A 23,515-nucleotide genomic window follows, 5' to 3' on the forward strand; every position below is an offset into this window, starting at 1 on the left:
TGCTAGAAGAAGAAGAACTCCAGGAATCGATGAAGACGATTCTCTGAATGAGACGCTGCCATGAAAACTCCGTCCTCTGATCACTGTAACCTAATTAAGGCTATGGTGAGAGGACACAGTAATCAGATGAAGACGTGGAGTACTTTGATCTTATTCACGCGTTCTACTGGTGTTTTTGCAGCATTTCACGTCAGTCAAACGTCTTTACGGCGCCGCTCCGGCTACCAGTGACTCTCACGACTCTCCTCTCAGATCAGAGTTCTGCTTTATGAGCACGAAAACACCCAAAACGTTCCAATGTGGCAGAAAAGGATTCGGGGGGAACCTTTGACGTAGAACGTGGTGATGTAACGTGGGTGCGTCTTCAGCCATTAGCTGATTTGTAGCTTGTACACAGGAACATGGCAGAATGTTCTAGAGGAAACTCTTTCATAGAATCAGGTCAATAGTCTCATTATTGCCGTCCATGTTGTCAGTGATGGGTCGTCAACTCTCCCGTCACTGTTACAAACCTTCAACCATCAAATCAAAACATGGATGTTGTGTGCGTGTGCCATTAAACGCCTGATTGTTTGGCGGCGGGAGGAGAAAGGCCTCGTTCTGACCCAGATGCCTGGATTACAGAGCAGAGCGCAGCTGCAGCCGCCCTCTCGCCGCCAGCCGAGCATGTCTTCTATCCATTATGTAAAGGGGGATTAAAACAAAGCACAGTACAAACGCCGGGTCACGACTTCTGCCTCACACTACTGACTTTGAGGAAACTACTTGGAGGTTTACATGCTCCTTCAGCATCAGTTGAACTTTGACCTCTCAGCCCCAAAATCAAATCCGTTTAAACAGAAGTAGATAACGATTTTTAGCAACACAGTACCTGTGCTTTGGGTTAGAGGAGGGCGATGGAGAGCGCAAATACTTCCTGGTGCTTTTGTGGCAAAGATATTACTGACAGTATGACAATATACCAGGACAGTGCAGTACTCTGAGTACTAGAGTGATCCACATCCTCTTTAGTCAGTATTCCAGGATCCAAAAACAAACACTTCCAGTTTGGCGCGTGCATGAATGAGCCGGAGCGAGTTGGTTCAACTGAATGCACCAGCTGGTCACACTCTTTCTCTGCAGCGCTCAGCTGGAGTTGGATTAAGAAGACGTGGATTAAGAAAATGTGGATTACACTCGATGACCTTGAGAGTTTGTGAACGCGCATTTTTGGACAGTTTAGCTGCTGTTAGCCGTCAGTCTCTGTTAGCTTCAAGCTAAATATACATGGCTGGAGCTTCCTGCATTCTGGAGTCACTAAGAAGTGATGGAGGAGGGAAGAACACATCTATCTGTGTGCTCAAGACTCCTATTAGTGAGGACTTGAAAGGCAAAATACTGTGACATCTGAAGTACAGTCACAGAGTACTTCATCAGGTTCCACCTCAGGTAATGATGGATGATGTGATGCGTCACAGCCCAACTTCAGGTCCATTCTTAATACCCCAAAGTAGTTTCAACTTGCCTGGAGACAAAGGTCTTAAACAACACGTTAACTCTGATTTTAGGAGGTAGGAACAGTGTTTGATTGGAGTGCAGGTGAACTGTCAGGCTATCAGAGGTGACCTGTACATCTCCGCCATGCAAAGACACAGTAACCATCTGCACAATCATGTCATTTCACTCCGGAACATTCAGGAGTGTCTGTGTTCGTCGTGGCTAACCTTTCATCTTGGCCTCCCCGGGGCTTCTGTGGCCCATCTGGACGCCGTTCTCCTGGTGGTGCTGGTCGTTGATGTTCATGTTGGCTAAGGAGGCGTTCATGGTGTCTCCAGAGCTGTAGCTGTTGGCGGCGTTGTTCATGTAGTCCATTACCAGTCGCAGGTCAGGCTGCAACAACCCAAAACAAGCTACGTGAGTGGAGATCAGATGGATTCTAACACATGACAATGGACGCCGGAGTCCAGGAGAGGATCTAACGATGGCCTTCTTCAAGGACCCTTAGTCTGACAGCACAGGCCCTCACCACCCAATGTAAACAGACACGGACGGCGTCTGTGAAACCAGTTATTTATACTGCCTGACGTGGGGTCGGAGCCTCAGGTTACAGGCCTGAGGACAAAAATAGTGCCGTCTTCTCATGAGCACGCGGCGTTCGCTGTGATGACTTCCTAAACCACCACAACCACCTCTGAACCTCCTGACCAGACAGAACCAACGTTTGCCTCAGCAGGGACGCACCCAGGACCGGTTTTCAGGTGTTCCAGGGACATATGTGAACATACACACACACACACACACACACACACACACACACACACACACACACACACACACACACACACACACACACGTGTGTGTGTGTACATATATATGTACATATATATGTGTATATATGTGTGTGTGTACATATATATATGTACATATATACATATATATGTACATATATGTGTATATATATATGTGTATATATGTGTGTGTACATATATATGTACATATATGTGTATATATATGTGTGTGTGTGTACATATATATGTACATATATGTGTATATATATGTGTGTGTACATATATATGTACATATATACACATATATATATACATATATATGTGTATATATATGTGTGTGTGTACATATATGTACATATGTGTGTATATATATGTGTGTGTGTACATATATATGTACATATATGTGTATATATATGTGTGTGCGTACATATATATGTACATATATATGTACATATATATGTGTGTGTACATATATATATGTACATATATACACATATATATGTACATATATATGTGTATATATGTGTGTGTGTACATATATATGTACATATGTGTGTATATATATGTGTGTGTGTACATATATATGTACATATATGTGTATATATATGTGTGTGTGTACATATATATGTACATATATATGTACATATATATGTGTGTGTACATATATATGTACATATATGTGTATATATATATATATATGTGTGTACATATATATGTGTATATATGTACATATATACACATATATGTACATATATACACATATATGTACATATATATGTACATATATGTGTATATATATATATGTGTGTGTACATATATATGTGTATATATGTACATATATATGTACATATATGTGTATATATATGTGTGTGTGTGTACATATATATATACATATATATCCCTGAGCCTTTTGTTGTCAGTAATTTATGTTAATAATACTAACAAATATAATTGGATGCTTTATTTTCAGTTTGTTTCTGAAACACTAATTTATGTGTTCATCGTTTACCTATTTATCTTACTCTGTGTTATTTATGGTTTTTTCTTGTTGTTGTGGCCAAATCTTTGGTTATCTAATAATGTTATTAGCTCATTCTCCTGGAGTTTAGCTGATTTCTTACAAAAACATTAAAAAAAATTCCACAAGTAAATCAAGAAATTGCTTGTTTTTTGTTTTGTTTTTTTTACAAATTGGATCAAAATATGTCTTTAAAATGAGAAGAAAACTAAATAAAACGTCTGATGTTGTCAGAAAAGTGATTTTAAATTTCATGTGTTCACCGCCGGGCGGCAGGTTATTTCTAGTGAATTGTGAAACTGTAAACAGGAAGTAAACCTCGCAGTCATGACACGCTCAGTCGACCAGCGAGATGTCAATTACGTCAAATAAATCTGCAATAAAGAGGATTACAGCAGATAAAAGCCAAGCCTCTGGTTACATCAGCACTTTTATGTTTGGATCATAGTTTATACACTGCTCTCTCACACAATCCTGGTCTTACACACACACACACACACACACACAAAAACTGCTCTTTCCGTGTGTGTGTGATGCAGATTTGCAGCATCTGATCTCTATTTTCACCGTTGTTGCCACGTCGGCATACAAACATGACTCAGTTTTAATCTCTCGGGTCCTGCAGCACCCGAGTGACTCGCCTGCTTCAGACTCGCACACTTTAAAAACCAAATCTTTATCGAACTCACTAAAGTAACATTGGCTGTAACATTTCACGTCTTTACCGCCTGATGGATAAGTAGACACCTGATGTAATTGTCCCTTTCCAGGCAGCAATGCCTCCACCGTTGCTATGGTTACGGTGACCTTCATGTTTACACACTCAGGGCACAAACTCAGCCGGACAAACAGCTGAAAACTCGGCGCGTGAGGAGTTCAAGGTCTCGCCCCTGCTCCCGAAGAGAGCCTCTCACGCGTATTAATCCACTAAATATTCCCCAACTGTTTAAGCCTGATGGTGGAATTTTTGGTAAAACTACAGTCAACAGATTCAACTGAAGTCCATCCATCATTTCTGAAAACACCATCCAGTACAGGACAAGTCGAGAACTCGAAGCTCAAAAAAAACAAACTACTTACGGCGTGAACGAGAGGAGCCGTTCGATTGGCCTCTTCTCATACACACAGGAAACACAACCCTAACTGAAGGCACCACACCTGTTGGACTACAAAATGACCTCATCCCTTTGATGCTAACTTTCTGCTGGGCAACAAGAATACCTGATCCATGTAATTTACTTGAAAATCCGGTTTACATCCATCTGACACTGAAGTGTCATGTGGTTCTCATGGTGACATCACTGCATCTGGAAAACTGTGGCGAATCAGCACAGCTTCCAACAACCAATCAGCCATCGGTTCTCTGCCTCACTGAATCTTAGTCACCTGGTTCAAGGTCTAATGACACTGACGGCCAGCTGGGTGATTGACTGAAAAATATTAATTTCATGTCACTTAAGATGACAAATTCTTCATCAGCCAATTAAGTAAGTAGGGGTTTCTAGTAGCGGTGGTTAGTAGCATGGCGAGCCCAGCGGTGAGCCGTTGTTATTTCTGTAAATCGAGTCACAACCTGCCAGGCTGCATCCATCTCATCCACTCTCGAGGCCGTTTTCGGGGCCTTCTTTCTGGCTCCGGCGCAGGAACACGACGTCCCCATCTGTGATTCGGCCCACAAGGCTCTGAGACGTCTGCGGACGAGCCGTGAATGGGACGCGCTAGCACATTGTTGGCCTCACTTTTGGAGCAATTTGTAGATGATAGAGGGTACAGAATGAAACAAGCTCGATCTGTTTGGTCCGAATGCTGATAAAAGAGGAGATCTGAATATATTTCCAATGTCAGAGTGATGTTTGTGTGTCCCATTGAAATTCTAATGAATAGCGAACTCTCGGAGCTCACTCACAGCTCCCGGACAAAAGTCCCATTGTAGCATTACACATGACAGAATCTAAACAAGAGCGCTGCAGGCTCGCCAGCCACCATAATCCATCTCAGAGGCCTTTCACTCCACATCCGGGAGCTGCGACTGTTGGGAGCAAACATCTCCAGACTGATAAGGACGGATATGTACACAGGGCAGGTACGGCAGCGCTCGTCTGCAGCAGCGCTCGTCTGCAGCAGCGTTCAGCAAACAGACCAAACTCATGTACTACTTACAAAAAAATAAAGCTTTTTTCACGAGTATTTATGTTCCCCCTCTGCTTTTATTCCCCTCAACACACAGAGCGGCCCAACACAAGCGGAGCCTCTTGATAATTTGCTCCGGGACACACATTTCACCTGCTGCAGAAAAGGAACATGACAGCCGTCTTTGTCGCCGCTTCATGAGGGGGAAACGCTCCGAGGTCTGCTGATGCAGCTCGTTCTTCTCGGGGGCGTGTGAAAATGTGGTCTTGGCAGCAGCTCCTGAGCAAAGCGCTCAGAGGGCTCCGCAAGGAGGACGGTCAACAGGGATGTTGGCATGGCGCCAGGAGCTGCGGCGCGACACCGCCAACACTGGCAGGTTCCTCTGATCATTCGTTTTATCGACGGGGAAAAAAGGGATTTGACATCAGTTAGAGAGGGGAACAGCAGCTGTAGCTGATAGAGGTCAGGCCAGAAAATAACCCTGATGATGTCATAGTGATGACATCAGCTCAGCTGACAATAGATAGATACATGATACCATCATTTTTTTCATCTCGGTTCATCGTGTGTCATCATGGAAGAGGAAACAAATCGAGGATTGATGGGCTTTTGCTTTGAAAATCAAGACGAACATTTTTATCTTTCGCTCCATTCGTGTGTGTTTGCAAATATCACACAAACTTGGTAACGATAAAACAGTAACAGTAACAGTAACGATAAAACCGCGTTTTATTTCTTCCTGTTGGACTCCAGCAGGACTGCGCTCCTGCTTGCGTCTCTGCTCCTCCCCTGACTTCCCCCTCTGCTACATGAGAAGCCTCCTGTGCTGGTGTTTCCCTGTGGGAGGAGCCGGTGTGAGGGCAAGGGTCAAATGATGAGATGGAATGTACGTCAGCGCTACTCAGCTCAAAAGAGAAGTCCACATTTTGGACAGCGGCTTCCTGCTCCACGTCTTGATATAACAGGAGGAGCTTAAACCTGAAGCGTGGACCTCAACGGGATTTATCAGGCTCTGGAGTGCGATTCTCGAAATCCATGTATTGATTAATATAAAAGCTGACTCTTTGTTTTCAGACCTCTGAGTGCCAGGACGCCAGACTGACGCAGAACTCCCGTTGAGCCTTTAATTAAACAGACGCATAAATATGAGCATGTGACGAGCCAAGAAACCCGCCAGCGTCAGCGGCCGAAACAAATCCTTCCACTGACTCTCGTCTTGAGAGGACAAAGTGGCGTGAAGAGCCACAGACGGAGGAGATCGTGGCGGTACGACGGTCAACAGACTTTGCCCTCAGACTTTGACATGAGCGACGGCTCTTCATTTTCTGCTTCTGTTGAACTTCAGCATTCCTTTTGGTAACCATGACGACTCCTTTCAAACCCTCACGGCTGTGCTAAGCGACCTTAACCTGGACCTGTCAAGCTGACCGTCAGGAGCACAAACACAAGGAAACATGGCTTTGAATCCTCTCGAGTGAATTTATGCTTATTTGTCTCCGTGACTCTCCTCCACCACTTTCCCACATCGTTAAAAGTCCTCTCGTGATGTCATCAATAGTAAACATTCGGTCCATCCACAGCTGTCAATGCTTCACGAGAAGCGTGAAAAACCACATTGTGATACCTGTGAAACATTATCACCACACTCTTGACACGCTGAGCTCCTCCTGCTAGTGGGTCGACCAGATCATCTCAGATGTGGTCAGAACCTCCTTCAGGACCTGGTGATGCCTCACCTCCAAGACCGAGAGGTTACTGTGGCGAGGAGGCAGCCATGTTTGATATTGGACCGTAGAACAGGAAGCTGTGGTAACTGGTCCGCAACAGTGAAGAGTACGCCTGTGGGGTTGAGGGTAAAATGTCGGTCCAGGCTTCTAAGCACTGGTCCTCTCTGTTTACCGCCATGCGCCTCCACCTTCAGCCTGATAGCTGGTTTCTCGTTATGCTGACATTCAGGTCCTGGACCTGGAAACAACGGCGTTGCTCTGATGCCGTGTTGGGGTTGTGGCTCCGCCGAGAGATGAGGATGCTGCTCTCATGCTTGATTGCCTCTGTATCTCTGACCTACTTTCCTCATCCTTCTCTCTCTCTCTCTCTCTCTCTCTCTCTGTTCTCGCCCAGCCTCCCAGCCTCCGGCGCTACCTTGCTCATGTGGGCTGGCCCTGCAGTGATGGAGCTGTAGGTGGAGCCGCCATTCACCCTGTTTCTAGAGGGGAAACATCTTGCAGCACCGGTCCTCTGCTAAAAACCACAGCTGCGATGCCAAATGCTCACTTTAGTGGAATGTTTTCCACCTTTGTTTTCATCCCTGGGCGGAGCGAACCACACCCTGCTACCTCCGCACACTCACCCCTCTTCACACGTCTGAGAAGGAGAAGAAGACGCACTGTGACATTTCAGCGTCGAGGAATTCAAAACACGAGTAATTATTCTCAATCCCGCTGCAGCGTGTTCCAATATGTACACAAGATCAGATATGGCAACACGCGGCAATCTGCTGACGCAACGAGCCGAAGCCCTCCACCAGCAGGGCGCCAATTAACTGCAAACAATGATGGCGTTTATAGCAGCGGGGGGCGGGACTTCTACTCTTTAATGAGACAGACGGAGAGACTGAGCAGCATCTTCTATGTCTGAATACACCTGAAGGGAAACGCTAAAAAAAAACTGTCTAGTGTTTGCAATAAAGGCTTAAATATGGACGAAAAAATATTCAGTGAGCAGAACCAGATGAAAAAGAAAGAGAACCCCAGCCCAGAGACGTTCACGCTCTCGTGGAGACGGAGGAACCCTCCCATCTGACAGCCTGGGACCAGAGAGGATTCGGGTCTCCGCTGTTTCATTTCCTCTCTCTCAACTGATCAAGTAATCACCAGGTGTTTCAGCTCTGGAGAGCTCTCCCACGGTTAACTAACACTAACTAACACTAACCAACTAACACCTCAACCGTGGAGAAGCAGCTTGGTTGACTTGTTTTTCCCAGCTAAACTCTTTGTTCCGTGGTTGCCGTCACCTCTGGACCCGATCCCATTGGCTCAATGGAGTCTTTGAGAGAGGCTTCGAGTCATAACGCTGAGGACACGTCAATCATAGGGTTGATGTGCATGGTCGCTATGGTTACCGCTCCACTGCGTCATTTAAGTGGACTACTGTTGTCGTTCCAGTTTGGGAGAAGAATCGCTGTCCTCCCCGGTTAGCTTAGCCAGCGATGATCAACAAAGCTGAGACAGCATCAACTCCTAGGGTCAAGTCCACGTGGGACCAACTGAGCATGCTCAGAACACCTGGCCAGACCGGCCCAATCACAAAGAATCACCTCACTCATGTCAACGTGATGTCGTCAGGTCATGTCGTTTCCCTCAACGTGTCATGTTAGAAAATGGTGATGTGTTTTTGTGTTTGCTGAGAGGGACGGAGCAGCGGCGCTCAGGGAGGAACAACGCCATGGACGCCGGACTGCACTTTGTGTTTTTTTCTGCTTTTAGCGTGATGGAGTTTGTCGTCTGGTTAGCTTCTTGTTAGCTTGTTAGCAACTGCTATTTTAAACGCTTCACAATTCAACTCCAGAAGTTATTCCCTCAGAACTCTTCATTTTCCACCTGAAAGCTCCTCTTCTTCTACTGTCTCTTACAGCCAGGTTGTCTACACCGCCATCTTCTGGTAGCCTAGTTTGTTCAGACCTGATTCCTTTTTTTGCTTCACGCTAACGTGACAATGACACGGAAATCCTTTCGATCTGGTGCTTTCCTGAAAAATGTTGAAAAAAACTGCAAATTTTTGACAAACTGTGGCCAGAGAACGAGCCAGGACACGCTGGCCTGCTGCCAACGAGCAGGCTAACGGTGCTTTGCTTCCTGTAAAGCGTCCCGGTGGACATGCTACACGTGTGAACAGAGGACATCCGTCCCTCCACCAGGACTCTGGGGTGAACACACACATCCTGGTCGTCTCTTGGACCACGCAAACTAAATGATAACTTCAGTAGCAGGCAAGATATGAGCGGATGTATCCAGGGAGCATCGCCATGAGGGAGGAGCCTGACACCAGCAGGACACTGTCCATCAAACCATCTAAAACCACCTGGCAGGTCCTGATCTGGCAGGTCCTGACCTGGCAGGTCCTGGTCTAACAGATCCTGACCTGGCAGGTCCAGGTCTAACGGATCGTGGCCTAGCAGGTCCTGGTATGGCAGGTCTTGGTCTGCAACTCCTAGTCTGGCAGCCTGGAATGGCTTCCAGCTGCAGACTGCAACATGCCTCTGCTTGGTGAAGACATGAGCTCCTCCCGTGAGGGCGGAGTGGGGGTGGGGGTGGGGGGGCAGCGCGCAGGTGACACGCAAACATCCCGTTAAGCTTCATTGTCTTCATTAGGACCGGGGCCGAGAGCCAATGAGCTCTGGAGGGTTTTCATGCAGCAGATCCTGTCCGCTGACCTGGGGCGGATTACCGGAGAGCCCATATGTGTCACATAAGCAGCCCGGTTCACGGCCCGGGGCCCGGTGACAGCGGGGGAAAATGGGCTTGGCATTAGCGCACAAGCACCGCATCACTCAGAGTCCCGATCAAGTTAAACACGACCCGCAGCAGACACGCGTGAACAGACATGTCACGCACTGGGGCTGGGATGGTGCGCGGTTCATGAATATGAGAGAATAAAGAGGCGCGCTGGAGCGGCCCTCGGCTGCGGGGAAGGAGACCCAGATAGCGGGGAGGGAGGCGAGCACCAGCGGACACAAAGAACAGAGGCGCCCGGGAGCAGGAGACGCGATTGTCCTCTTGGGAATAACGAGATTAGCGATCCAGGCGGATCAGTCCGGTTCCGGCGCGCGCCCATGTGTCTGGACCTGCTCCTGAGGATGATGGAGGCATTTTTGCAGGAATGAGGAACACGCACAGAGCCGTGGTGATGAAGATGATGTGAATGGAGGTGATGATGATGATGATGATGATGAGGGCTGCAACAACAACACGTCTGCACCGATGCAGGGCAATTAGGATTAAAACCCGGAACACTAAAATAATCCGCCGCCGCCGCCGCAGGTTCTGATGTGGTGGGAGAACATCTCGGTGTGCGGGGGGACGCGGGCCCAGCCTCTCCCATCTCCGCCGCTACACATCTACTCAATATGTCGATGCAGAACTGGACCCTGCTTCGACTCCGGTGCTGGGGCGCGGTTGCAGCGATCTTGGATCGGTTGATCGGAGGACCGGGTTCTTACCTGAGTGCAGACAGCGGAGGACGTCGTCTCTTCAGCGGCAGTCGCTCAGCGGGCGCTCACGGCTCGTCCTGGCGGTGCGGCGGCTGGCCGGAGGGGGGCGCTGCGGAGCGATGACTCGGTGTGCTGACATGCGACCTGTCGGTGCTCGAGTCCGTCTGGTTCATGTGTCAACAAAGAGGCGCTGACGACAGAGAGACACGCACTTGTTACGCCAGTCAACACCTGGACCGCGTCCACGTGGACTGGAATCAGGCTTTATTGTAAATTGTACTCGAGATTCTTTCATGACCCACTCAGGAATTTGTAGCTGGCTTGTGTTGTTTATGACGTGTTTATGAATCTTATGATTGTCTTCTACTCAGGCCTGGACTAATCAATAACTGATCATGACAGTGATGGAGCCCCCCCTCCAGCTTTGGCTTTGGTTTAACTTTCATTTCTTCTGGACTGAACTAACCGGCTGGTTTGAAGGGCGTCAGTAGAGGGCGCTCTGAGCTGAGCCCCGGCATCAAGCAATGACGTTTTTAGACGCCTTTGACCCGAACCCAGGAATGTTTAAAGTTTGAAGAGGCCAAACTTTCTGAATCTTAAGAAATCTGCATAAAATGATGCAAAAGCAGAACATGTGCTTCTGACGGCGCAGGTTGAAGATCACATGTTGCCTGGGTGGATCATGTGAGGCAGCTGAGGTCTACCTGAGGAGGCTCCTTCGCTGGCTGGCGGGCTCCCAAAGGGCGAGTCTGGCACGTTAAAGAGTGGCGGTCTGGGGTCTAACAGTGCAGCCTTGTGTCGCCGCTCCCTCGCCGGCCCGCTGCTGGCCTCTCACTGTCACACACTGGCTGCCAACTTTTACACTAAGCTGAGAATCCATTCAGCTCCAGAAAACAGCCGTGGAATTACTGATGGTCAGATGTGTTTGGGAATGTTGGGAAGACGAGGATCTTTGTGCTTTCTGTCTTTTTCCTCCTTCTGTCTTTCTTCTTCTTCTGTTCTTCTGGACGTCAGCCCAGAACAGCAGCTGCTGTGGTGCTGGAGCTGGTTGGGATTGATCTGGCGGTGGGAGGTCGGCCAGCGCCAGGTGCTGTGGTGGGATCCGTCTCAGGCTGGAGATCCCTCTGGGGGTCAGCGGCGGGGGCTTCCCGGACGCCCTCCGCTGACCCTCCCACTCTCATGAGAGTTGAGATTTAGAAATAACAGACTGAGGGGAACGTTTCAAGTTGCACTTTGCAAAAGACCCTTATTTACTATATTACTGCAAAATATAATCAGAGTAAGAAGAGTCGCTGGGTCACATGACGGGAGGCTATAAACACAAAGAAGAGTTTTGCAATGAAATAAAACCGATATCAGTGAAATCAACAAGAAGAAGTGTGTCTTATTGTCCTGCTTAGTGATAAATGCAGAGGGAAACAAACCAAACCACACACGAACGACCAAAAGCGTGCTGCTGGCCGCACTGCGGTGTCACGACCACGGCGCCTTAGATGACGCGATTCTCGTTTATGTTGTTGCATTTTGCTGTCAGACGCTCACATCAGGTCACTGAAATTAATAACTGTCTTGCTGTGGAGACTCCTTAATAACAGCTGATGATGATTTTAACTCCCTAGGTCACATGACATGAGAGAACCGCCTGATCAGAGATCAAAGAGCGGAGATAACAGAGGGGTGACTCGTCCACAGATTCCCCTTGTTAAAAAATGGCGGGAGAGTTACGGGCCTACTTCCGGGTTATAGAGGCTCCAACGGTCCCAAACGTCGCGCGTCGTGGCGTCGGAACACGTTGACTCCAGCGGTAAGTAAAAAAGATATCGTCATCTTTCAAATGATGGAGTTTATGTGCTGTGCTAGCGGACATTTGTGTTGTAAGTTCTGTTGACTTTGACGTGCGAAGGGTTGCCTCAAATTTGAGGCTGGTTGGCAGCGGGTTTTATTGAGGTTGTTTTGCCGAACCTGCTGATGTTGGGCGTTTGTCGGCTGAGGTAACAACGGCTCATTACTGGCATTCACCGCAGGCAGAAGTGTGGGTCCACTTCGCCAGGTGTTTCATTCAGTTGGGGATTTGTTAACGTTTCCTAGTGTAGTGTGGACCAGGTTTGTTTGTCCTGCGGTCTTTTTGCTGTCAGACTGTAAAGCTCGTTAACGAATGTTATGAAGCTAGGTGGCTAATTCTACGTGAAGAAGCAATGGAGGCCTTCACCCTCACAACTTCTCCCCATTTATGCCTTCAGCTGTTAGGCCCCAGAGACCTCCTCAACGCTCCTGGCTCCAGCTCCACCTGCTGCGTGGTCCTGGCTGAGTTCTCCAGGTGTGCAGGAGGTGGAGCGGCTGTGAGGACGCCAGAACCTCTCTGTGTGTTGATGGGGTCATCCTAACATCGTTCTGAGTGTTTTTTCTTTGTCTTGGTGTTTTGGGACTTTTGTACCTGCAATGAAGTGTGTGTGTGTGTGTGTGTGTGTGTGTGTGTTGCTGCTCTTCCTTTGGTTGGTGTTGGGTTCTTGTTTGTGTGCATACTCACACACTCTTTCCACATTGTGAATTGTACACTTGAATGTTTTTTGTTGTTTTTAATAACTTTACTGTCCCTTAACTTTGTTATCCACACTTGTTCAACAATTTATTTTCAGATTCCTGTCAAGTACCAATAGGAACACACTGGTGTGAGGTCCAGGACCCGTGAGGTCCAGGACCCGTGAGGTCCAGGACCCGTGAGGTCCAGGACCCGTGAGGTCCAGGACCCGTGAGGTCCAGGACCCGTGAGGTCCAGGACCCGTGAGGTCCAGGACCCGTGAGGTCCTGCGCTGTCCAGTGGTGCACCTCCACCTTTGTACCATATTTGTTCCTCCTAGTGTTTTATAATGGGGGGGAAAAAAAGGTTACTACACCGAATCCATGTGCGTCATCTCCATGGTTCTGATGCGTGACCCAGCACGGTCACCTGAACATTTGAAGAGCTGGTCTGGGTAATAAAGATGAACACCCACTGGTAAAGGAGACTCCTAACAAAGCAGCCGAGCTCTGCAGTCCCAATAAAATGGTGAGTAATGAATGAACTTCTGAAGTCAGCACCACTCTCCTAAGTAATGCACTCAAGCTGACACCAACCTTTCCCCCAAACCTTAAACACTTGACAAAGTAATAAATGCAGGACTACTAAAAAGCATAACTGGCACAAACCTCTATGAAACAGTGCAACAACATCAGAAACATACTTGTGTGATTTATACTGATATTTACCAATCAATAACGCGCTCGCTGCTGTCTCTTACAGAAGAACACGCCAGTGACCGCTCTGTTTTGGAACTGTTGAGGCTTACATGGACCAAGTGCTCCAGCGGCGACATGAAAGCGTGTTGCATCTGGCTCTGGCTCTGGCCTGGATGTTGTTTCAATAGCCAACCTACTAGTAAAAGCGGCAGCTGCAGGGATGCAAACAGTAGAGGGAGCTGTTGCTGCATCACCTCTGACAGCAGCACAGCAGGTTTGATACACAGCTGATAACTGCGCCTTTCATCAGTTAAACATGAGAACAAACCAGAGCCAGTTTCTCTCTCAGCTCAGACCTTCCCCCTGACCCCCCCACCTCAGGTTGAGAACCACTGCATCAGTAGGTCACATGAGATCATCTCTTAGCTACAAATTGTACATCCCACAAAAGTTGTGACACTGGACACCTTGCAGCAGCCATATATTGATGAGCCACAAGTGTGATAATTAGTAATGTTATTAACGGGCCGGTTCCATTTAATGTTTTTGATACCAGAAACTTCCCCAAGCTGAATGGAACCAGACCCCGGTTACATTGTTTATCACTCAGCAATGTAGTAGCCTGGTGTGACGAGGCCCAAGAAGTTTTGTTCCAACTCTGACATCTAGTGGTGGAAGCGTTACACGACCCCCCCAGAGCTCCAGTGGGTGTGTTTGTGATCGTGTACACAGGAAATAACACACTTGCTAACGGGGTTGTGGACGGCAGCACTCGAATCCAGGTGTTTTATAAAACACAGGCATCAGAAATTCATCCCTCAGCTTTGCTCAATCTTCTAATATTTAAAACCTCCAATCTAAAATCTAACAATCACATTTGTCCTTTTTAAGCAAAAATGTCCAAAATTTACTTCTGTCAGATTTTTTTTTTTTTTTTTTTTTGGTCAAACATGACAATAAAATCCTTATTTTTCAGGCTCTGATCTGATGCCAGACACGAGAAGACATAAGCAGCTTTGACTGAAGTCTGTGGTTACTACAGAGACTTGGAGTGGCCAAACGACAACAAAAAACCCTCAATTAATTGGTGGCCAGAGGATGCAACTTGCTCCCTCAATTTTATTACTTTTAATTTTTTGAAAAATTGAAGTCTCATAGCCTCAAAATCTCTATCCACACAAAACGAATGCAAAAGCAATTCTTCAACCACTCCGGAGCTCCACAAGTCACACCAATTCTTACAATTTAAAAAAAAAAAAATTTCTGAGCATTTTATATATTCAATGAGTGAGAAACAGAATGATGAAGAATGCACTCATGTCTGGAATGTGTTTTACTCTTGTTTGGTATGAAGAACTTTGTATGAAAGAGGTTTTTAAGATTCTGACAATTCAGTGTGATTATTTCTTGATGACCTCTTTCACACCTCCTCTCTCTAAAGTCGGACTTGGCGGTGAAAGCGTCCGGTTGGCGGGCGTCTCTTTGTGTACACAACCACAGACGCCCCGTCAGAGACCTCGGGGGCCCCCAGGTACAAAGCAACAAAGAGGCGTGGATGAACCCGTGCAGGAGCGTTAAAGTAACCCTTTAATGACACAAGCGCTCTGGTGTCTGACGCCGGCACGACCAGAACACAGACTGGACTCTGAGGGGTCCAGCATCTGATAGTCCGGGACGTCCAGAGTAGGAGAAGTTAACTGACCATGAAGAGAAAAAAACACAAGCCCACCCTCCCCTGTCTGGCCTCGGAATGGTCTGACCCGCCAGTTCACATGGCGCCCTCCCCCATGTGTGTGTGCATGAGTGTATGTTGTCTTTGCCTTAAATAGTGCAGCTGTCTGACGCGGGACAGTGAGATTAGACTTCAGTCTGCACAATCTGGCTTTGTTATCCAGACGTGACAGGACACGAGGACTCGTAACCATCTTCCTGGGACAAAATGAATGGAACCATGGATGAGAACCTGGACCTGGCGCTGTGGGACGGCTCCTTCATGTTTACCTCTGAGTCCGTGGGAGAGGGACACCCTGGTGAGTAGAGGAGCCCTGACTAGGACTCCTGTGTTTCATGTCCCAGTGATCATTGATAACTCGATGGAATGTGAGGAGTTTAAGCACACACACACACGTGTGTCACGGTTAATGCGTGCAGTTCTCTGAGCAGCAGCAGCTTCTAACCAGCGGCAGGTTTAAAGGGTTAATCATATTCTACATGTTTATGTGCTCATCATTTCCTGGCGAGTCAGGAAATTGGCTTCAGACCAGCTGTGCGTGACGGCCTGATGATGAACCAGAAGCTGGTGTGAAGTCCTGAGAACTGGGCTGATGTGGACCCCCAGCAGCTGCAGGTTTCTGATGGACTGGTATTAATAACTGCAGGACTCTGGGTTCATTCATATTCAAGGCTGACACGCGTTCATCCTCAGGAACCCTGGCTCCACCTCCTCACGCCCGCAAATCTACCCCTCACCCATCCTATTACTATTATTTATAATTATTTCAGAGCTGTTTTTGTTCTGTCTGTAAAGAGAAAAAAATGAAATGTATAGAAATATAATAATCTATTTTATAAACCACCATATTTTATAGTGCAACATAATATACATTTTTACAGATGGTGTTTGATATTTCTAAAGTTTTCAGTATTAATATGTGGTCAATATTTAATGGAATAGGAACAAATAAGTATATTTAAAGATCGTAGCTTTGATTGTAGAATTGTTTGGATGCAGTTTTCTCTGTCTGGTTTTCAGGGGTGGCCATCGGAGGGTGATTTGTGACATCATAGATATTTTGGAAGATGATCCCAGCTAGCAAACACTGAGAATACATTTTATAGTGAGTCAGGTGGCGTGCAGCAGTCAAATGTGAAACATTACAAATATTTACATTTTCATGGATGACAAATCAGCACAGATTTGATGTAGTACAGTATTGTAGTACAGTATAACAGCAGAGTTTTGTAGTAGTGATCTAGCAGATAAAGTCAGCTGCTTGGAACCGTGCCACTTGTCTGATTGGACTTCACTGCCCTGGCATGTGTGTTGTACATGTAGTCACATTTATATAAAGGTGTGTGTGTGTGGACAGTAGTCAGTGGTGTACAGTGTAGCGTGTCGTGCTGGCATGTGTTCACCCAGCCAAGGTTATTCATAGGAGGCTGATGGAGGGAGGTGTACTACCCGGGCCAGAGGTGAAATCTGATCAGTTCTGGCTCCGCCCACAGGAAGAAGTGTCGAAATGCAGCCAGAGGCCCTGAGAACCAAGTTGGTGCTATGAATGACGTAAATATGAACATCCTCATGTTTTTGTTCTTCAGATAAGATCTGTGACCAGATCAGCGATGCAGTGCTGGACGCTCACCTGAGGCAAGACCCTGACGCCAAGGTGGCCTGTGGTGAGTCCCCGCCCCCCGTTTGTGATGAGGAGACTCTCACATTCGTCGTCGTGTGTGTGTGAGATCTGTAGAGGGAGAGGGAGGTGAAACCTAATAATATTTGGTGCCAGAGAACACACACGCACGATATATGAAGTTGCTAGCTTTTGTGTATCTGACCAACAAACAAAAATGGCGTGTGTGAACACATTACATTGACAGAGACGGTGTGTAAGACCGGGATGGTGCTGCTCTGTGGTGAGATCACATCTCACGCCAATGTTGACTATCAGAAGATTGTGAGAGAAACGATCCGACACATTGGTTATGACAACTCAGAAAAAGGTGGGCGGAACCATTTCAATCTCACTCACCTTTGTTAAAGCAGTTCATTCTGATTGGTCCTGCTTCTCCGTGCCTGTCCAGGTTTTGACTATAAGACCTGCAACGTACTGGTGGCGCTGGAGCAGCAGTCGCCTGACATCGCCCAGGGAGTTCACATCGACCGTCTGGAGAGGGACATCGGCGCCGGAGACCAGGTTGCCTGGGAAACACGGCCACAATAGTTATAGCACAAATATAACAAGTACATCATCAATACCCTGGTACCAAATATATCATGTATTTAATATCAAAATAACCGGTGTAACGACCTGATTTCACCTCCATTTTCCTTCTTCAGCTACATGGGTAATGTTGTTTTAAAAAATTATCTTGCAGCATCGTAAAGATTGAATTGCTGTATCGGGATACTATTATTATTATGATTATCCTGGGCTAAGTATCATGATAACATTGTTAACGTGGTAGTATCATTATTGTGAGTACAGCATTGCAATACTATCAGTGTCATGGGAACAGGTTCTTCTGTAGGAGGATGTAAAGTATTCAGTTCATCTGTAATAACAGGAACACTCAGCTGATCGATTTACAAGTTTTCTTGATGTCTTCTTACCTTTTTGTATCGTGGTTTTGTCCCGCTGTGTGAACAGGGTTTGATGTTTGGCTACGCCACTGACGAGACGGAGGAGTGCATGCCCCTCACCATAGTCCTCGCCCACAAACTCAACGCAAAAATGGCAGAACTGAGACGTAATGGGACTGTTCCCTGGCTCCGCCCAGACTCCAAAACACAGGTGGGGTCTAAAAAACACCACACAAAGATTTCAAATGGCTGTTAAGTATCCTGATAGACGTATGAAATGGAACAGAAACGTACCGTTAAAGGAGCTCGTCCCTCCTCCTCACCAGTCCTGACTGTGTCAGCGATGGGAAACGTGACAAACCAGAATATCAACAGAGAGGCAACAGAATCAATCATCTTATTATCTGGGTTTAAAACCCCTGCACAGTTATACAGTGGGAAAAGACTATTGAAGATGGGGGGGGGGGGGCCTCGGACCTTCAGAGGGGCCTCGGTGTAGAACTGCTGCTCCTTCATTTCAAGAGGAGTCAGCTGAGGGGACATCTGATTAGGAGGCCTCTGGGCGCCTCCTGTGGGAGGTATTCCAGGCACGTCCACCTGGTAAGAGGCCCCACGGTCTTCCCAGAACACATTTTATATCTCATTTAGCCTGGGAACGCCTCAGGGTCCCCCAGGAGGAGCTGAGGCGTTGCTGGGCAGAGGGGCGTCCGTGTTACCTGACTGGCACTGCGACCCAGCCCGCAATACGCAGCAGAAAATGAACCGATGGATGGATGGGCGGTCTAAGACACATTCCTGACAAATGAATCAACCTCTTACAACCAGACTGGCTGGTAACGGTGGGTAATCTGGTAAAGTTCTGTGGTGGCACCACCAACACAGTACCAGTCTAAAACCATCGTAGTGGAAACACAAATTCCCTGCTTCTGTAATTGTCAGCACAGGGCAGGTTCAGGTAGTGGTTGCTGCTAACGAACGTCCGGTGGAGTAGTGGGAGACGGTTGGTGAAGTCCAGTTGATGGCTGCATTTTAAGGGTTATTTCACCCAAAAAGTGTATTTTGTCTTTCAACTACAAACAAATTGGTGTCCTGAGCTCACAAAGACATTGTTCACTTTATCACTTCCCCTCCAATGAGTGAGTTGATCATTCACAATCAGCACTTGGGAGTCACTGCTAGACCGTTAGCATACTGATAGCTCTTCATTTAAAGGTGCATGATGACTTTGATCAGATATATTCTCATCTTTAAAGTGATAGAAAGTGTAGTTTTGTCATTTCATTTACTAACTCATAGGTGTCTTGAGCTCAGAACATTTTTTTCCTCCTGGATCCTGGTGTAACTTGTAAGTCCCCATTAGTCGCAATGCAGGAGAGATCAAAAACATCTTTTGTGAGATGTGGACTCCTATTAGTGTGTACTTGAAACACACAATACTTCTACTGTCACTTTAAAGACAAGAAGATATCTGATAAAATTCATAGTTGCTGTATGTACTCAAATCTCTTTAAATGAAGAGCTATCAGCATGCTAACGGTCCAGCAGTGACCTCCATGTGTTTGTTGTGAATGATAGACTCACTCGTTGGAGGGAAAGTGATAGGGACGTGGAGAATGTGCTTACCAGCAGACACCAACCAGAGCAAACTGGTATGCAACATCTGAGCTGGGAGGGGGGCTCCTTTCCAATAATCCCCCCAGTCTGTGAGCCCGTTGCTCATGTGACATCTCCGAACCTCAAACCCTTTACAGAGGCCCAAACATGCCCATACAGGAGCCACAATTCTTACTCGGTTTGTAAATGACCAAGCAGTTTTAAATCTGAGTTAAATTCTCTCACTGTCTATAGGTGACGGTTCACTACACCCAGGAGCACGGCGCCGTGATCCCCAAGAGGGTCCACACGGTGGTCATCTCTGTGCAGCACGACGATTATGTGAGCCTGGAGGAGCAGAAGAAGGTCCTGAAGGAGAAGGTCATCAAAGCTGTGGTTCCTTCCAGGTACCTGGATGAGAACACCATCTACCACCTCCAGCCCAGCGGTCGCTTCGTGATTGGTGGACCTCAGGTAACGACCTCCAGCGCCATAGAAGTCACAGTCAACCTCCTAAAACTCAACACTGCATTTTAAAATATTTGAGGGCCAAAAGTCCCTCTGAAAATGTCACTGTTACTTTTGAGAGTGATTACGCTCCAGTTAGTTTATGTTTTGGTGATGTCTGTCAGGGTGACGCTGGGGTGACGGGCAGGAAGATCATCGTCGATACATACGGTGGATGGGGGGCCCATGGGGGCGGTGCCTTCTCTGGGAAGGACTACACGAAGGTGGACCGCTCAGCTGCCTACGCTGCCCGCTGGGTAGCAAAGTCTCTGGTGAAGGCCCAACTGTGCAGGAGGGTCCTGGTACAGGTGAGAGCACCTGAGTGAACGGAGGAAATGCAGTGTGACAGGTGTCGTTTGTATTTATTCCTCACTGGAGCGAGGGAGAGGAGAACCCAGATGTTGTTCTACAGTTGTTTACGGGGGAGAATCGGTGCTTAAACCCACAAGTTGTGATCCGTTCTTCTGATAAGCTTCGGCATCACGCCAAGTTCAGACTCCAGTTGAATATTTTTACTTGCGCTGCAAATACACGCAAATTTGCATCGCATCAGTATTGACTGTACATGGAATTTCAAGCAGAGAGAAAAATGCACGAGGGTTTTTTTTTTTTTGTCTCTACCAACTGGAGGACTGAGAATCGACGCCACTCTTGGTTTTAAAAGGCATTTTGGATGATGGGACCCCAGGAGGCTGAGTTGGACCCGTTTGACCGCTCATCTTTCTTGGTGTAAATGCTAACGCGTCCTGAGCCACGGAAGAAAATACGTCCCTATCAGGATGTGGGGGATGTCGCCAGCGTGGGTTAAACAGATCTGGTGCTGGACTGGCTGGAAATGGATCACATGCCCTTTGACCCTGTAAGTGTGGTCAATAATGAAACGTACACACACGAGGTCAGCGGGACAATTTGGAGAGGCCTGATGGACACAAGTGTAAACAGTCATACGTCTCACTGTCCTCTTGTGCTCCGATCACGCCGGAGCCTGAGTCATCAGTGGTTCTTTGTGTGTTTCAGGTGGCGTACGCCATCGGCGTGGCCCACCCTCTCTCCATCTCTCTCTTCACCTACGGCTCATCTCAGAAAACCGAGCAAGAGCTGCTCCAGATTGTCAATAAGAACTTTGATCTCAGACCTGGCATCATAGTCAGGTAAGCGTTTCAACGAGTATTTTGGGAAGTGTGACTTCACTTTACCCGCGTGACCACATCTGTATGCATTTGATTACTCCGCAGGGACCTGGACCTGAAGAGAGCCATCTACCAGAAGACCGCCAGTTACGGACACTTCGGCAGGAAAGAGTTTCCCTGGGAGGTCCCAAAAAACCTCAACTTCTAGTGTGTGTGTGTGTGTGTGTGTGTGTGTGTGAGAGAGAGCGGGTGTGTGATTTATAGATAGCTGTCCTCGTGCTCTTGTAACCCAGTATGAGAAAGGCAGCTGCTATGACCATTCGGGGGCGGAGGGATGGGTTGGGGTGGGGTGCACATCGACTCTGGTCATTGGACGAGTGGAAGATCATCAATCTGTGATTTATGTCTCTGTAGCCCCTCAATAGTAACCTGAAACATGAGAGAAGTGCTTGGTATTTTGGTGGTGCAGATGCAGCCGAGTGCTTCCAGCTCGTTTCAGTCTTTATTTGGTTCAGAACTATTTTGTCTGAAATTAGCAAAAGACCAAATGTGAGGGGAGGGCAGCCCCCCAGAGACGCTCCAGGGCTATTTTAATGTCCTAAGATGAGTCCATCTGTGGAAGACAATTGCTGACGTGTTGCATGGGTCTTGACATTTACAATTATTTTTTTTATTCTTGTCTGTTGTTCATATGATACAATAAGTAGCTGCTGATAGGATAGAGCTGCATCCCAAAGTGACTTTGAAGGATGGGAATACAGTAGATATTCACTAATAACCATTGTTCATAAATAATAAGTGGATAGTCATGTAAACGTAATCATTTTGTTAACAATAAAATCATAGTGATGTCTATTAATTATTATTCTGCCATTTATGTGATGTTGTGAGTAGTTTGTGTTCTATAAAATAATTGCTTTATGATTTATTAGCATGCAGGCCTACAGAGTGCTGCAGGGATGACGTAGTTTTGTTGACCAGCCCGAAAGTTAGCATCTCCATGTGTTCCCTCCACCAGCATCCAATGGGTTGACTGTGTCCACGTTGGATCCTTGCCTGAAAATTTGTTCCACTGATAGGTTTATGAGAGCTACATGTGTTGTTTTAGCAAGATTTGATGATGCTGGAAGCCTGAATGCAACGGTTAGCAGTGCTAAGCTAACGTTAGACTATGAAGGAGCTACACCAGGGTCACATGACTTTAAGGTCACCACCACTGAGCTTCAGGCTTCTTGTATTTCCCTTGATGACCTTTAATGACCTCCATGACCTCTGTAGGCTCCTCTAGACTCTTGTTAGCAACCCAGGTTTTTAAGACTCCACCACTCCAAAATCCACCAGTCTGGTGTTTACTGGTGGATCTGATGTAGAACTGAACCTCCAAAATCCACCGGTCTGGTGTTTACTGGTGGATCTGATGTAGAACTGAACCTCCAAAATCCACCAGTCTGGTGTTTACTGGTGGATCTGATGTAGAACTGAACCTCCACCATCCACCAGTCTGATGTTTACTGGTGGATCTGATGTAGAACTGAACCTCCAAAATCCACCAGTCTGGTGTTTACTGGTGGATCTGATGTAGAACTGAACCTCCACCATCCACAGTCTGGTGTTTACTGGTGGATCTGATGTAGAACTGAACCTCCAAAATCCACCAGTCTGATGTTTACTGGTGGATCTGATGTAGAACTGAACCTCCACCATCCACCAGTCTGGTGTTTACTGGTGGATCTGATGTAGAACTGAACCTCCACCATCCACCAGTCTGGTGTTTACTGGTGGATCTGATGTAGAACTGAACCTCCTACATCCACCGGTCTGGTGTTTACTGGTGGGTCTGATGTAGAACTGAACCTCCACCATCCACCAGTCTGGTGTTTACTGGTGGATCTGATGTAGAACTGAACCTCCACCATCCACCAGTCTGGTGTTTACTGGTGGATCTGATGTAGAACTGAACCTCCACCATCCACCAGTCTGGTGTTTACTGGTGGGTCTGATGTAGAACTGAACCTCCACCATCCACCAGTCTGGTGTTTACTGGTGGGTCTGATGTAGAACTGAACCTCCACCATCCACCAGTCTGGTGTTTACTGGTGGATCTGATGTAGAACTGAACCTCCACCATCCACCAGTCTGGTGTTT

At 47.1% G+C, this 23,515-nt stretch overlaps 2 protein-coding genes and 1 long non-coding RNA gene across 42 annotated transcripts in view; 1 reads left to right on the forward strand and 2 right to left on the reverse strand.

Moving 5' to 3' along the window:
- The window catches only part of LOC147240064 (uncharacterized), a 27,318-nt gene extending 16,539 nt beyond the window's left edge, over positions 1–10,779 (reverse strand). For 6 of the 24 annotated variants that reach the window (XM_086194751.1, XM_086194749.1, XM_086194745.1 and 3 more), the window contains exons 1-2: positions 4,859–5,095; positions 1,704–1,869 (exon numbers count right to left, since the gene is read on the reverse strand). In XM_086194751.1, coding sequence (XP_086050877.1) covers positions 1,704–1,869; positions 4,859–4,945 — 253 coding nt within the window. In that variant the 5' untranslated portion in view covers positions 4,946–5,095. Of the gene's footprint in view, positions 1–1,703; positions 1,870–4,858; positions 5,146–10,633 lie in introns of those variants that run through there. The other 18 variants (XM_086194740.1, XM_086194738.1, XM_086194744.1 and 15 more) reach the window with 11 other exon arrangements.
- Positions 9,915–23,176, forward strand: LOC147240065 (S-adenosylmethionine synthase-like). Of its 17 annotated transcripts, XM_086194765.1 has the most exons (11): positions 9,915–12,428; positions 12,865–12,985; positions 13,261–15,870; positions 17,159–17,236; positions 17,438–17,560; positions 17,642–17,754; positions 18,208–18,351; positions 19,989–20,207; positions 20,366–20,548; positions 21,258–21,391; positions 21,476–23,176. In XM_086194765.1, the coding sequence occupies exons 3-11, from the start codon at positions 15,780–15,782 to the stop codon at positions 21,576–21,578; spliced, it is 1,188 nt and encodes a 395-aa protein (XP_086050891.1). In that variant the 5' UTR covers positions 9,915–12,428; positions 12,865–12,985; positions 13,261–15,779; the 3' UTR covers positions 21,579–23,176. The 17 variants fall into 17 exon arrangements, with proteins under 17 accessions (XP_086050891.1, XP_086050893.1, XP_086050896.1 ...); XM_086194767.1 differs by having other exon boundaries at positions 9,915–15,645; positions 15,736–15,870; XM_086194770.1 differs by having other exon boundaries at positions 9,915–15,629; positions 15,736–15,870.
- LOC147240066 (uncharacterized) lies at positions 15,590–18,531 on the reverse strand. The gene is made up of 5 exons (XR_015111438.1): positions 18,435–18,531; positions 18,171–18,358; positions 17,590–17,759; positions 17,203–17,301; positions 15,590–17,094 (listed from the first exon to the last, which is right to left on the reverse strand). It is a non-coding gene; the product is annotated as an uncharacterized LOC147240066 (long non-coding RNA).
- Positions 23,177–23,515: the final 339 nt, after the last annotated feature.

This window comes from Aulostomus chinensis, chromosome 23 (assembly GCF_037954235.1).
Source record: "Aulostomus chinensis isolate RoL2024-O1b breed Wild chromosome 23, RoL_Achi_v1.0, whole genome shotgun sequence".
In the NCBI taxonomy this organism is placed as follows: domain Eukaryota; kingdom Metazoa; phylum Chordata; class Actinopteri; order Syngnathiformes; family Aulostomidae; genus Aulostomus; species Aulostomus chinensis.